The sequence below is a fragment of the Myotis yumanensis genome, unplaced genomic scaffold (assembly GCF_028538775.1).
Source record: "Myotis yumanensis isolate MYYU_CA2020_CCGP unplaced genomic scaffold, mMyoYum1.0.hap1 SCAF_1, whole genome shotgun sequence".
Taxonomy (NCBI): domain Eukaryota; kingdom Metazoa; phylum Chordata; class Mammalia; order Chiroptera; family Vespertilionidae; genus Myotis; species Myotis yumanensis.
The window spans coordinates 90553815-90566356 of NW_027223752.1; the positions used below are offsets into that span (position 1 = coordinate 90553815).

At 41.3% G+C, this 12542-nt stretch overlaps 1 protein-coding gene across 7 annotated transcripts in view; it reads left to right on the forward strand.

The window, feature by feature from the left end:
• AP4S1 (adaptor related protein complex 4 subunit sigma 1) overlaps positions 1-12542 on the forward strand; it is a 56245-nt gene that overhangs the window by 35134 nt on the left and 8569 nt on the right. For 3 of the 7 annotated variants that reach the window (XM_070427529.1, XM_070427522.1, XM_070427513.1), the window contains 2 exons: positions 2237-2248; positions 11413-11913. In XM_070427529.1, the coding sequence (XP_070283630.1) occupies positions 2237-2248; positions 11413-11541 (141 nt within the window). In that variant the 3' untranslated portion in view covers positions 11542-11913. Of the gene's footprint in view, positions 1-2236; positions 2319-3421; positions 6460-11412; positions 11914-12542 lie in introns of those variants that run through there. The other 4 variants (XR_011472938.1, XM_070427539.1, XM_070427548.1 and 1 more) reach the window with 3 other exon arrangements.

Here is a 12542-nt window from a genome sequence, read left to right on the forward strand (position 1 = left end):
TGTATTGATGGTTTGGAGAGAGTACTGTCAACCAACAATATCCAAAAGAACTTTTCAGCAGCCATAGAAATGTCTGTACTTGTGCCATCCAATGCGTTAGGCGCCAGCTACATGCGGCTCTTAGACACTTAAAATGTGATTAGTGTAAATGAGGAATTTTAATTTTATTTAATTTTAATTTAAATCACCACATGAGGCTAGTGGTTACTATATTGGACAGCGTAACTCTAGCTCAGTGGTTCTCAACCTTCTGGCCCTTTAAATACAGTTCCTCATGTTGTGACCCAACCATAAAGTTATTTTCGTTGCTACTTCATAACTGTAATGTTGCTACTGTTACGAATCGTAATGTAAATATTTGATATGCAGGATGGTCTTAGGCGACCCCTGTGAAAGGGTCGTTCGACCGCCAAAGGGGTCGCGACCCACAGGTTGAGAACCTCTGCTCTAGCTCCTGCTAGCTCCAAAGGACCACTCTGTTAAGACAGGCTGGTTGCAAATCAAAGCCTGTGATTCAGGGCTGGCCATGATTAGCCACTTTAAGGGAACACCTACCAAGAAGAATATAATTTCCCAAATTGGCAATGTTTTAAACCTGGGAGACCAAAGAGTGGGTGCAAGCACTATCATTTCTAAGGTTTTTAAAATTATTATTGTTATATTCAGTAACTGAGCATAAATAGCATGTTGCTGAATTGGGCTGTAATTCTAGGGAGAGTCAGTGACCACATAAACCGCAGAGGTAAAGATCAGAATTTAATTTAAACCTGGTGATTATATAGGACTTGGAGGACCTGGGTTTAGGAAGATAGTAGTAGCAAAAAGAAGAGAAAGAGGAGGGAAAAGAGTACTATGGGAAAGAAAATAGAAACTCTCCCACTCATGGAGAATGCCTTGTCATCTAAAATTATTTTTAGGTTTCTGAGTTTTAAACAATCTTTCTGGGACTATTTTTAATCTTAGGGTTTTCAAATCTTAAATTTGGAGATCAGTCTCATGCTGCTGTCTGCGCTGAAAGAAGCATCTCAGCATCACATTTCAAAACAAAAGGCCAACTCAATCAGCGTTAACGGAGGCAGTTTGCAAAAGCTGAGGCTGCTGCTGTTGAGGAAGTGGGAACAGGGATGTCAGTGCTGCCTATGTCAAACTTAAGTCCTTTCAAATAATGGGTTTGGCTCTTTGCTTGTTTCCTCCCTCTATGAATATCTATGTTCATTGGAAAAAAAATTAAAAATACAAACAAGCAAAAGAAAGGGGAGAAGATCATCAGTAAGCCCATCACTTATTGGTAAATGTCCTTTCAGGCTCTTTAAATGTCTATCTAATGTCTCTCTCTCTTTTTCTCTCTCTCTCTCTCTCTCTGTAAATGGTAAGTGCCATGGACAGGAAAACAATTATATATATACTAGAGGCCTGATGCACGAAATTTGTGTCCCTCAGCCCGGCCTGCGCCTTCTTGCAGTCTGGGAGCCCTCAGGGGATGTCCAACTGACATAGAGGCGGGAGAGGCTCCCGCCACCACTGCTTTGCTCGCCAGCCATGAGCCTGGCTTCTGGCTGAGTGGCACTCCCCTTGTGAGAGCATACTGACCACCAGGGGGCAGCTCCTGTGTTGAGCGTCTGCCCCCTGGTGGTCAGTGCACGTCATAGCAACCGGTTGGTTTGCCGTTCGGTCAATTTGCATATTAGCCTTTTATTATATAGGATATATGGGATAATTCTGGATGTAACATACATATAACTTGCTTTTTATTCAACAATATGTCAGTATATATATACCTGCATCGTCATTTGTAGATCTGCTATAATGTTTTTAACTAGCCCCCCTAATTTTCAATAATTTGCTGTTATAAGCATTACCCTGAATATCCTATCATACATTGTTGTGCCATTATCTAATTATTTCCTTAAGATAAACTCCCAGGAGTAAAATTGATGGATTAAAGGGTATACACATTATTAAGGTTTTTTATAAACCTATCAAAAATTGCCTATCATCTGTAAAAGTTGAGTTAGTTTATCCCATGTTCTAAGGATAACTGTTCTAGTCTATAAAAATGCAGCCCTTTTTTTTCAAAAATCACAATCCTAAACTCAGGGCCTTCCATTCTTACACTTCTGCACCCAGAGCAGCAACTCCCACTGCTTCCAGATGTGTGGCCAGAGCAGCCCTAACTCTGCTAAGTGCATTCTGTCCCGATGTCTCATTCTCATGCATGCACTCTTTTCTCTTCCAGAGTGAATTAGACGTATCCTTTTTCAATGCTGTGAGTCAAGCTTTCCACAGTATTTGGCAAAACACAGGCTAGTCTTTATCAGGTAAGTGCCATGGGCAGAAAAACAATGAGGCAGAATCTAGAATCCAGAATGCTAGTCATCAGTGACCATAACATGAAAGCCAGAGGTACAGCTGCTTTGTAGAAACACCCGCCTTTTTTGCAAAGACAATTCTTATTAAGATTTTTGTATGTTTCAGACAAGTCAGTTCTGTGGTAGTAGTTATAATAACTGTTATATATTAATTTAACTTCTCTTAAGTATACAGGATAGACCTTTTTAGAATTTAAGTAACACAGGCAGAAAGTGCGTGGTCCTTGTAGAGAGAATGGATTTTCATGGCTCCAGGTATAAATCTCCAGAAATTCCCCACGTGGTCAGAATAAGGCTTCAGGGTGATAAACCAGAGGGTTAAAGAAGTTGCCTGGCTCATCTTCATTTCCTTTTATAGCAGAGAATGCTCTCCTTTTCTTCTCTTCTCCCTTTTATTGTATTTTTTTCTAAATTTATCTTTATTATTGAAAGTATTACATATGTCCCTCTTTTTTCCCCATTGACCCCCCTTAATCCAATACCAGCCTCCCTCCCCCCTCCAAGGCCTTCCCCACACTATTGTCTGTGTCCATGGTTATGCATATATTCATATAAGTTATTATGTTAATCTCTCCCTACCTATCCCCCCACCCAGCCTTCCCTCTGAGATGCCACAGTCTGTTCCATGCTTCTATATCTCTGGATCTGTTTTGTTCATCAGTTTGTTTTATTCATTAGATTCTTCTCCCTTTTAAATCAAAGTATCCAAGGCCCCAACAAGAAGCATGATTTGCTTAGAATACTGCAGGCCTGCAGACTATGGCAGGAGCCCACTAGGTATGTGTGAGTGCTCTGGAGGGAAATTGACTTTCAAAAATTTGCTTACCACTTGAAAGCAATAATAAAAGAGTCCTTTGAGAAAACATCAGGCTTGAATCTAAAATAGTTACACTAATTATAACAAATAGATATTAATTATAACGTGCTTATGTATATGTTGGTATACATACATTTAGACATGTATGCCCAGAGTCAAGATATTCTGAAGAAATAGCCATTTACCTTTAACTAGTGATAGAAAATGTCATCATGTTGATAAACTTCATTTTCAGGCTATATTTGAAAGCCTCTTTAAATTAACTGGGAAAATCTGCATGCCCTCTAACGGTGAGTGACCTAAATCTAGGACCCCTTTGACTTAGGAGACCTGAGACCACGCTGTATATTAGCATGTAACCTTCCATTATTTTTTTAAAATATGTTTTATTGATTTTTCACAGAGAGGAAGAGAAGGGGATAGAGAGTTCGAAACATCGATGAGAGAGAAACATCGATCAGCTGCCTCTTGCATACCCCCGACTGGGATGTGCCCGCAACCAAGGTACATGCCCTTGGCCGGAATCGAACCCGGGACCCTTCAGCCTGCAGGGCGACGCTCTATCCACTGAGCCAAACCAGTCAGGACTGTAACTTTCCATTTTAACTCAGCTCTTTAAAGCAATTCAAAATAAATCTCTTCCTCCTTGTACAGGGGAATAAGAACTTGCCTTTTTACTTCAAGGATGATAGTGAAAGCTGATAGACACTTCCCTGGGAATACAGAACCCAAGTTCCACTTTTGGTCCTACCACCAATTAGCTGTGTGTGTTGGACAAGTCACACAAACTCTCATCTCAAAATGATAGAATTAGACTAGAAGAGCTTTAAAGTCCTCAGCTTTAATATTTGATGTTGCTATGACTCTAGGTAACTGAGCTGAGTTACCTTACACCTGGAACAGGAGAGGAGAGTCCTACAAGGTTAGATATTCAGAGAATTAAAGTGAGTCAGATGTAACAGGATATGTAGTACAGTTGGCCTAGTTGTGTTGATGTGTCTTACATGTTGACTAGATGTTTATTAGAAGTAGAGATGGGTTTGTCTTTGGGTCCCTCTGGTGAATAGCAAAGGTCCATGTAATGAGCTCCAGCATTCTTGTTTGAATTTAATTTCCACACTAAGGCACACAACTTGTATCTTTCCCCTCATTTTACTTAGTTTCATTTTTGCCTTCTCTTCCTCTCTGACCTAATTACTTATTTACTGTCCTAAGGAGTTATTTAGGCATATCCATCTGACAGAATAGTAATTTTTCATCTTTTAGAGAAGAAAACTAAATCTCTAAAGTGTACATCTTTGCTCTAGGTATCATTCATGGGCATCTCCAGTAGTCTAAAAGTGGAGTAGGCTGCAGGCCAGGCAAGGCCTGGGGCACTGTCTTCTATGACTTTTTTTTTTTAACATGTTTTTATTGATTTCAGAGAGGAAGGGAAAGGGAGAGATAGAAACATCATTGATGAGAGAGAATCATTGATCGGCTGCCTCCTGCATGCCCCACACTGGGGATCGAGCCCCCAACCCAGGCATGTGCCCTGATTGGGAATCGAACCTTGACTTCCTGGTTCATAGGTCGACACTCAATCACTGAGCCACACAGGCCGGGCTTCTATTGACATTCTTAAAGGGTTTTCACCCTCAGCCATCTGAAAAAAAATCAAATTAAAAATCTACGACTCTACTCTGTCTCGTCCATAGTTCTTTTTAACTATCAAATGTGCAGGGAGTACCACTACACACCAGTTTCCTAACAGGAAGACCAGGGAGCCTTGTAGAGATTCGTCCTGTTTCCTGCTCTCTGTGTAGACCATAGACCAGCGGTTCTCAACCTGTGGGTCGCGACCCCTTCGGGGGTCGAAAGACCCTTTCACAGGGGTCGCCTAAGACCATCAGAAAACACATATATAATTACATATTGTTTTTGTGATTAATCACTATGCTTTAATTATGTTCAATTTGTAACAATGAAATTGGGGGTCAGCGGCATGAGGAAGGTTGAGAACCACTGCCATAGACGATCTGCATCACTGCTCTGGTCACTAACCAGGAACCTGCTGGAGCAGTAAGCACTGTTGAGGTCTATTTGTACCAGGAAAACTTCCTTAGGTCTTGAAGGGTTGGAAACAAACAACCGATACCATTACAACCTGGAGCAGGTTCTTCCAACACTCAGAGCACATGATCTTTCTGTATGCTCAGGCTTACGGAAGCCTTCTTTGTCAACCCAGAGCAACAGACACAATTTAGGCTCAGTTTTATGCAGCAATAGGAGGATGGAAGTCAGAACCTCAGGGAATTCCCAGAAAGTCCATGAGGTCCTGCTTCTATAAGGAAAGTGTGCCCCATTACATACTTTGGTAAACTTATTTAAGACTTCAAATTCCATGAATTAAGATGGTTTTTTGGTCAAGAAATAAAAATTTAAAAAAAATTTTTTGAAGATGGTTTTTAGGAATCAACTGATGAGCTTCCCAAAATGTGCTCCACTCTAGAGCCCCAGGTTTGCTGAATTCTTCAGACAATTTGTAATTCAAAGGAGCTGTCTCTACCCCCTCCTGCTAAATAGTCAAGGGGTGGCACCAGTGCACAGTGCTGTGGGGGAGATGTCCAGCTTCTCGATTCTGCACACCTACTGTATGTGCAAAGGTACAGAAAACCTTTAGCAGCCTTTGGCATTTGGTACCTTTAAAGGGGCTTAGGGACTTGGTTTATTTTAGCCAGAATGGAATGCATCGGTCCTGCCTTTGGACCTGGACAACTAGGGTCTTTTTCCTGGGCCCCCATTCTAGCCTTCAGCAGCATCCCTCTCCATGGGGTGAGGGTGCTTACCGAGAGCTTTCAGGGCCCCCCCATCCATTTCTTGACTATCCTCCAACTACTTGGGCCCCAGAATTTACTGAGTACCCAGACAGCCCAGAACTGCTGCTAGGGCAGGTGCAGGCCTCTTCTCCCACCCCCACCCAAGGACTGTGGGCAGGAATGATAGCAGCTGGGATGGTAACTGTGGTAACCCCCACACACTGCATGGGGAGAAAAGCAGGGAACAGGCTGGGTCCCTACTTGTATTCTTGTGCCCCCCAAATATAGGGTATGCCTAGAAGCCAGAATGTTTTCATTGAAAAGTATCTAAAGAAAAATCTTTAGAACGTTAATTATGAACTGTTTTTATTTTACAAGTCCTTAAAGCCCAAAAGCCTGAGCAGTTAATTTCAGAACCTTACAGCTCATGTGGGTAATGTGAAAGTACCCTGACTCATGCCCTCTTTATCGAAGTTGAGGGTGGGGAGTAGGAAGGGTCTCCATCCTGCTTGCACTGCCTGTGACTCAGGCAGTTCCAGACCATGGTGCTCCCTGGAGGAACGAACGCACCAGGTAACGGAATTCATGCGCCTCCAAGATTGGCAGGCAGGCCCCGATCACTGCCCACGGTGGGGCGTCTCATTCCTTCACTACCGTCCTAAAATCCCAAACACTTGTAGAGATCCAGAAACCAGAGTAGGGCTTCTCCAAGTAGGAGATGATTTCAGCCTACCTTAATGAGAAATCACAAAGCACTTGTTCAACTAGGGGCTATGGAAATACTGGCAAGATGAACAAAGAAATCCCCCAGTGAGCCATTCTACACTGAGGTAGCAGCTTCTAGTGAACTGAATTTTTGTGTTGTCCAGAAAGTTACAATTAAGTCATTACAAAAGGATTTCTTTTGAGATGTGATGGAGCCTACATCAGGAATGACTTGATAATATCAGAAAGGAGTAAAGTGGCTCCCTCTCCCTGAAGGTTACTTTTAGTCAGAGGACTTGAGTGCTTTAAAATTGGAAAACTTCTGAATCATCAGGTTAAGACCTCACGTTTTAGATGAAGAGGCTGAGGTCCTGAGAGGTTCTGTGACATGCATCCCAATCCATAGAGCGACTTTGGGGCACAGCTGGTATTCTGGGTTTCCAAGGTGCTTGACGCTAGTGCTATAAATTAGATATAAGATTTTTTAAAAATTCATAATCATCTGGAGATTATGGCAATCTAGTCACTAACAAACTATTTTAAAGTGCATGTCACCATGCTGTCTTGGTGTTCTCAAAGTTTTTTTTCTGAATTAGGGAAGTCTTAGAGAAACAGTAGTCTTTGGTTGGAGGAGTCAAAATGAAGAAAAATCTTGAGAGTATCTGAATGTCTTGATAAGAGCATGCTCTCCAAAAGTGGGGTTCACGTTCAGAGATCGCTAAACATCTCTTCCTTTTGGAAGCATGTAAGTTGAAAGCTGGGCTGGAAGGGGTGAGAGCTGGCCCTGGACTTGAGGGAATGTGTGCAGCCCGTGCTGTGTTCAAAAGGGCAGGCAGGCACTGAGCCGAGGGGCAGCACCCTCCCAGCAGGTCCCCCAGAGCTGCCATGAGCGGGGAGTCTCAGCATTATGAGCCGTCAGTCCCAAGAGTCTACTAGGAAAGGGATGTGAATGTTCCAGATTAAATGACTGCCTTCCAGGCTTTTGGGGCTCTCACTAGCCTTAGCCACCTATTCCCTTTAAATGTGTTGAGTCCTTGAGGTGTCATGTCTAACTGCTGCTCTTCCTCCCAAAGTCCCTCTGCCTTCCCCCCTTCTTTTCCCCCTGCGTCTGGTTCTGTTTGACTCAGGAATGGTGACAACAAGTCATGAGAAGCAACAGTTAGGAAAAAATACAAGACAAATGACAGGCTTATTTGATTCAGCACTGACTTTCATATTTAGGTAATTTTTACATAAGCCTACATGAACTTTAAAAAAATTACACCTGGATGTTTTGTTGCTCTCAGAGTAGGAATGGGTCTTTAAGGCAAACCTACTTTTAAAAAAAGATATATTCCTGTTCTGTGGCCTAATTAATGAGAGACAATGCTAAGCCGTAAGCAAACAGAAGACTATATCCAGGACTGCAGAACCTTCATGCGGATAGTTTCTACATGGTAGTAGTGGGCTTTCTGTGCGGAATGGGAACCTAACGGCCTTTCACAGGTTATCTAATTTCATGGGAAATTCAAGTATAAATAATGAGAGCAAGTTTTTTCCTATCTTCATGTATTGAAGAACTTCGCCTAGCTAAGAGAGTGAAAGTGAGAGAGAGAGAGAGAGAGAGAGAGAGAGAGAGAGAGAGAGAGAGAGAGAAGGATTAAGACCAAAGTCTAGTTAGAAATTTCATTTCTAGACAGGACTCTGCCTTGGAGTTGTTTCTGAGGTCCCATTTGAATGTACGCTGCTCAGTTTCTCTTAGAAAAGATTAAAGGGTAATTAGGCCACCACAGTGGTGTAAAAACACCGTGTTGAAAGTGTTTTATGATCCAGAGATCAAAATTCCAATGTAGAAACCACAAACAGTTCAATCCCTTTAATTAAAAAATTGATTTCAAGTGGCAGTAGCATTAGTGGGGCCTCAAGATGTTCAACTCCAATCTACATTACATAGAATTCACAAAGGCTTCTGGGCTTCAGGGTTAGGAAAAAATGGGGCTTTACGAATCTGCTCTTTGGAGCCTGTTTCCAGCTCCTATCAGCTCCAACCTTAGGGTGCCTATGAAGGGAAACACGGTGTATCCAGGAACTTATGTCAGCCAAGTTCAGTATAGCCTGAAGGTAGGACCTTGAAATCGTCATCCTCAGCTCACCATATTAATAGACCAGCAGTCTAGCCTTTCTTGTTTTGTACTATTCCTGTCATGGTTGAAGTGGGTGTGCCCATTTTTTACCATGGGTTTGGCATATAGGGTATTTTTTTTTATTCCTGCTCACCTGGCATTTGGCCCAAATGCCATTACTCTTGGCTTCACCAGTGTGCACAAGTGGCTCATAAACCAAATCAAGATGTGACCAACAGCTAGATTATTTTAAAGGAGTCATATGATTCCAGGGGGAAACCAGCCTTCAGGCTGTTGCCTCACATAGGATTTGGTCTGTGGTTTCCCTATATAGTGCCAGAAAGCTGCATGATTATTAGCGGTTTGAGCCAGATACTCAGATAGATAGGCAGTCACATGCCCACAGTACAAGATGACCTCACTGAGCAACTCATGTTTCCTGGATGTTGGGAAATTCAGGCTAGCCGAAGAACCTTGTCCTTGCAATGTGAGGATGTTGGTGGTTGATAATGATTCAGCAGTACATTCTAATCTGAATTTCAAAACAATTAGCCAGTTGCTCAAGGGGACATCTGAATTGCTGATCATCTACTTTCCAGAGATGGAAGTCTTCAGAGTAGCTTGATCCCTGAACCAATTCAAATAGATTAAAATTAGATCTTTTTCTGTCTCAAAGAAAATTATGTTGGATGAGTTGGCATTCCCAAAGGCACTAAGGTTTTCATTGCCCTGAGTGAATACAGCAGGGGATTCTCCAGGGCATTGTACATGCAGCCACCTGTGCTCCCCAACTCCGCCTTTGTAACCTGCTACCATTCCTGCCTTGTCTTGGCTTCTTTTGAGTTCTAGCTTCGGGGTCTGGTGAGCAGGATTGAGTCAAGGGCCTAATATTTCAGTCCCAATCTGGCCATGGACAAAGCAGTCACCTATATAATTGGAAGACATTATTAATAGGTATATCCGAGTAAAGCTTTTTTTTTTTTTTTTCTGGGTCACTTAAGGACAGCTCCCATGGGCTTCTGAAAAACAGTTTATTCTGCTGGAGGGCTATTTGCACAGAGCTTAATGAGATGTTACCGCAGAGCCTAATAGAAACTTAAAAGTCATTTACAGGGTTGTCTCATTCTCTATAGATGTACTTCACTAAACATATACAATATAGACTTGGACATCTGGAATTACTGAAAAAAAAATCAGGTGGTAATGATTCATTTTATACAGATTTATTTAAATATGAATTTCCTTAGTGCATTTAATCACTTATTTGTTGGAAGTTTGTCCACTGAAACAATCTGTCAGCTGTTGTGTGTTTTAACAGATCAGGATAATGCTCTTTAAATAGAAATGGAAACTTAGATTCATAAACATTTAATCATTGTCATCACCTCATTCGTTTCACAAAAGTAAAATTAGGTACTCAAATGAAGGGTCTTCTGAAGGAAGTATTTGGCTCTTTCCAATTAGGTAAACATCACGGTCTAACAATATTTTCTTCTTCCCCCTGCCCTATACTAACTTTCCAGTAAGAACATCAGTAAACTAAAGTGACTCCATAATTCTCAAATGAGTATTTTTAGAACTGTCCATTTATAAGAGGTACTGTCTTGAAATTCAGAATTTTCACCTACTTGGGAATTGAGTCCGCATTGCCTTGCCTTCGTCATTCATTTCTCCTAATGGTTATTTTTTCTTCAGCCCTGACATAGAGGAGAGTTTAAAATGCAAGGTCATAAAGGCATTTATTATTGGGTGGAGGTGTGAAGGCTGAATGAGGGCATATCCTCAGTAGCCTAAGGCCCCTGCTGAGAAATCTGGAAGCAGAGCAGTCAAGACCAAACTTTGGGCTGCAAGTCCAGCTCTGGCTATTACTATCTATGTGACCTTGGACAATGGCTTTGAGCCTGTTTGCTCCTGTGTAAAATGAGGATAATATGTAACATGTACATCATAGAGTTGTAGAAAAGGCTAAAATAGTATGTAAAACAGCCAACACAATGCATGGAACACAGTGTGTAGTCAGTAAATCATGGCTGTTACTGCTATGAGACAACATTATTCTTTTTTTTTTTAATATATTTTTATTGATTCCAGAGAGGAAGGGAGAGGGAGAGATAGATAGAAACATCAATGATGAAAGAGAATCGATTGGCTGCCTCCTGCATGCCCCCCACTGGGGATTGAGCCCACAACTGGGGCATGTGTTCCCCAACCAGAATTGAACCCGGGACCCTTCAGTCCTCAGGCCAATGCTCTATCCACTGAGCCACACCAGCCAGGGTGAGACAACATTATTCTTGAGGCCAAGTCATGCTCTTGCCAAATGTCACTTGCTATGTTCTCCAGCCCTTAGTGGATTCCTTCTCCCTCTGGCTAACAGGTGTAGCTGTTCCATTTTTATGCCTGTAGTCCAGTTAGGTGTATCTGTGTACGTGAAGGTAATAATTTCTAATATGGACACCAATTTAAAATTTTTTCAAGAATAGTGTAAAATAAACAAACAAAACACCTTCATACTTAGCCCGGGATTTTTCCAGTGTAAATTAGTCTGAGTCCTAAGTTATTATTTATTTAATGTTAACATTTTTATAACTCTAAAACTAATTTCCTTAATATGACTTTAGATAATGTTTAATTTGGATAAAGTACACATCATTTTGGATGAGATGCTATTAAATGGCTGCATTGTAGAAACGAATCGGGCAAGAATTCTTGCCCCTCTACTAATTCTTGATAAGATGTCAGAAAGCTGAATAACGGAAGGCTCTGCCAGGAATCGTCGAGACAAGAAATGAGAGCATGGAATACCTCCTAGCATTTGTAGCCCAAAGAATCTGAAGAGCACACTGCAAAATGGGACATCTTTCCAAAGACATTTTAAATAGGTGTTTTTCAGTTCATAAATGGAAAACAAAACTGTATTTTAAAATATGTACAAAGAAAAATTTTCTCTGAGAGATGTTTTATTTTCTAACCATAAACATTTCCCCTCACTTGTTTAAGTTTTATTAAATAAAATGTTGGTTTCTCCTTCCCTTTGCAAATTAAATTCAGGAATAGCACCATGAGGTGGAAAGTGTGGCAGCTCTTTATCAGCCAATAAAAATGTAGAACTGGCAAACATACATAGCACTTTGTCTTCTGAATATGACTGTCTAACAACTATGCTGTACTGAAAGTGCTGTAATTGATATATGAAAACTTTTAAAAAGTCTTAAAAAGTCAAAATTTTAGGGGTGTGGGCAAAAAAAAAAAAGTCAAATTTTACTATGTTGTGTGTCTAATGAAAACACCAGGATTAAATTTCATTTGCCAGTTTCTAAAAGTGTGCGATCCATTTTATGGGCACTTCGCAATTACAATGCCATCATGTAATTAACTAGAGTATGTTACTACCAATACTACTAGTAAATGGTTAAACATTGAAAGAGTCCTTACCTCTTGGCACACCATGGCCCCTGGGCACCCAGCATGCACTGCCCTGCTGCCCAAGAGGAAGCTCAGCTCTGCCAAGAGAGCAACAGAGGAGCTCAAAGGGAGATTGGAGAGGTTGTCAGCTAAACCTGCTTCTGCAAAAGTGGAAACGAAGCCAAAAAAGGCAGCAAGAAAGGGAAAATCTGCAGATAAAACAGTGCGTATCAAAAGGGAAAGGGAAGTAAAGGGGAAACAGGCCAAGCGACTAACCTACAGATCTACCTGCGGAAAACAAACTAAAAATGAGGCAAGTCCAGCCTCAGATGAAGCAGGAGAAAAA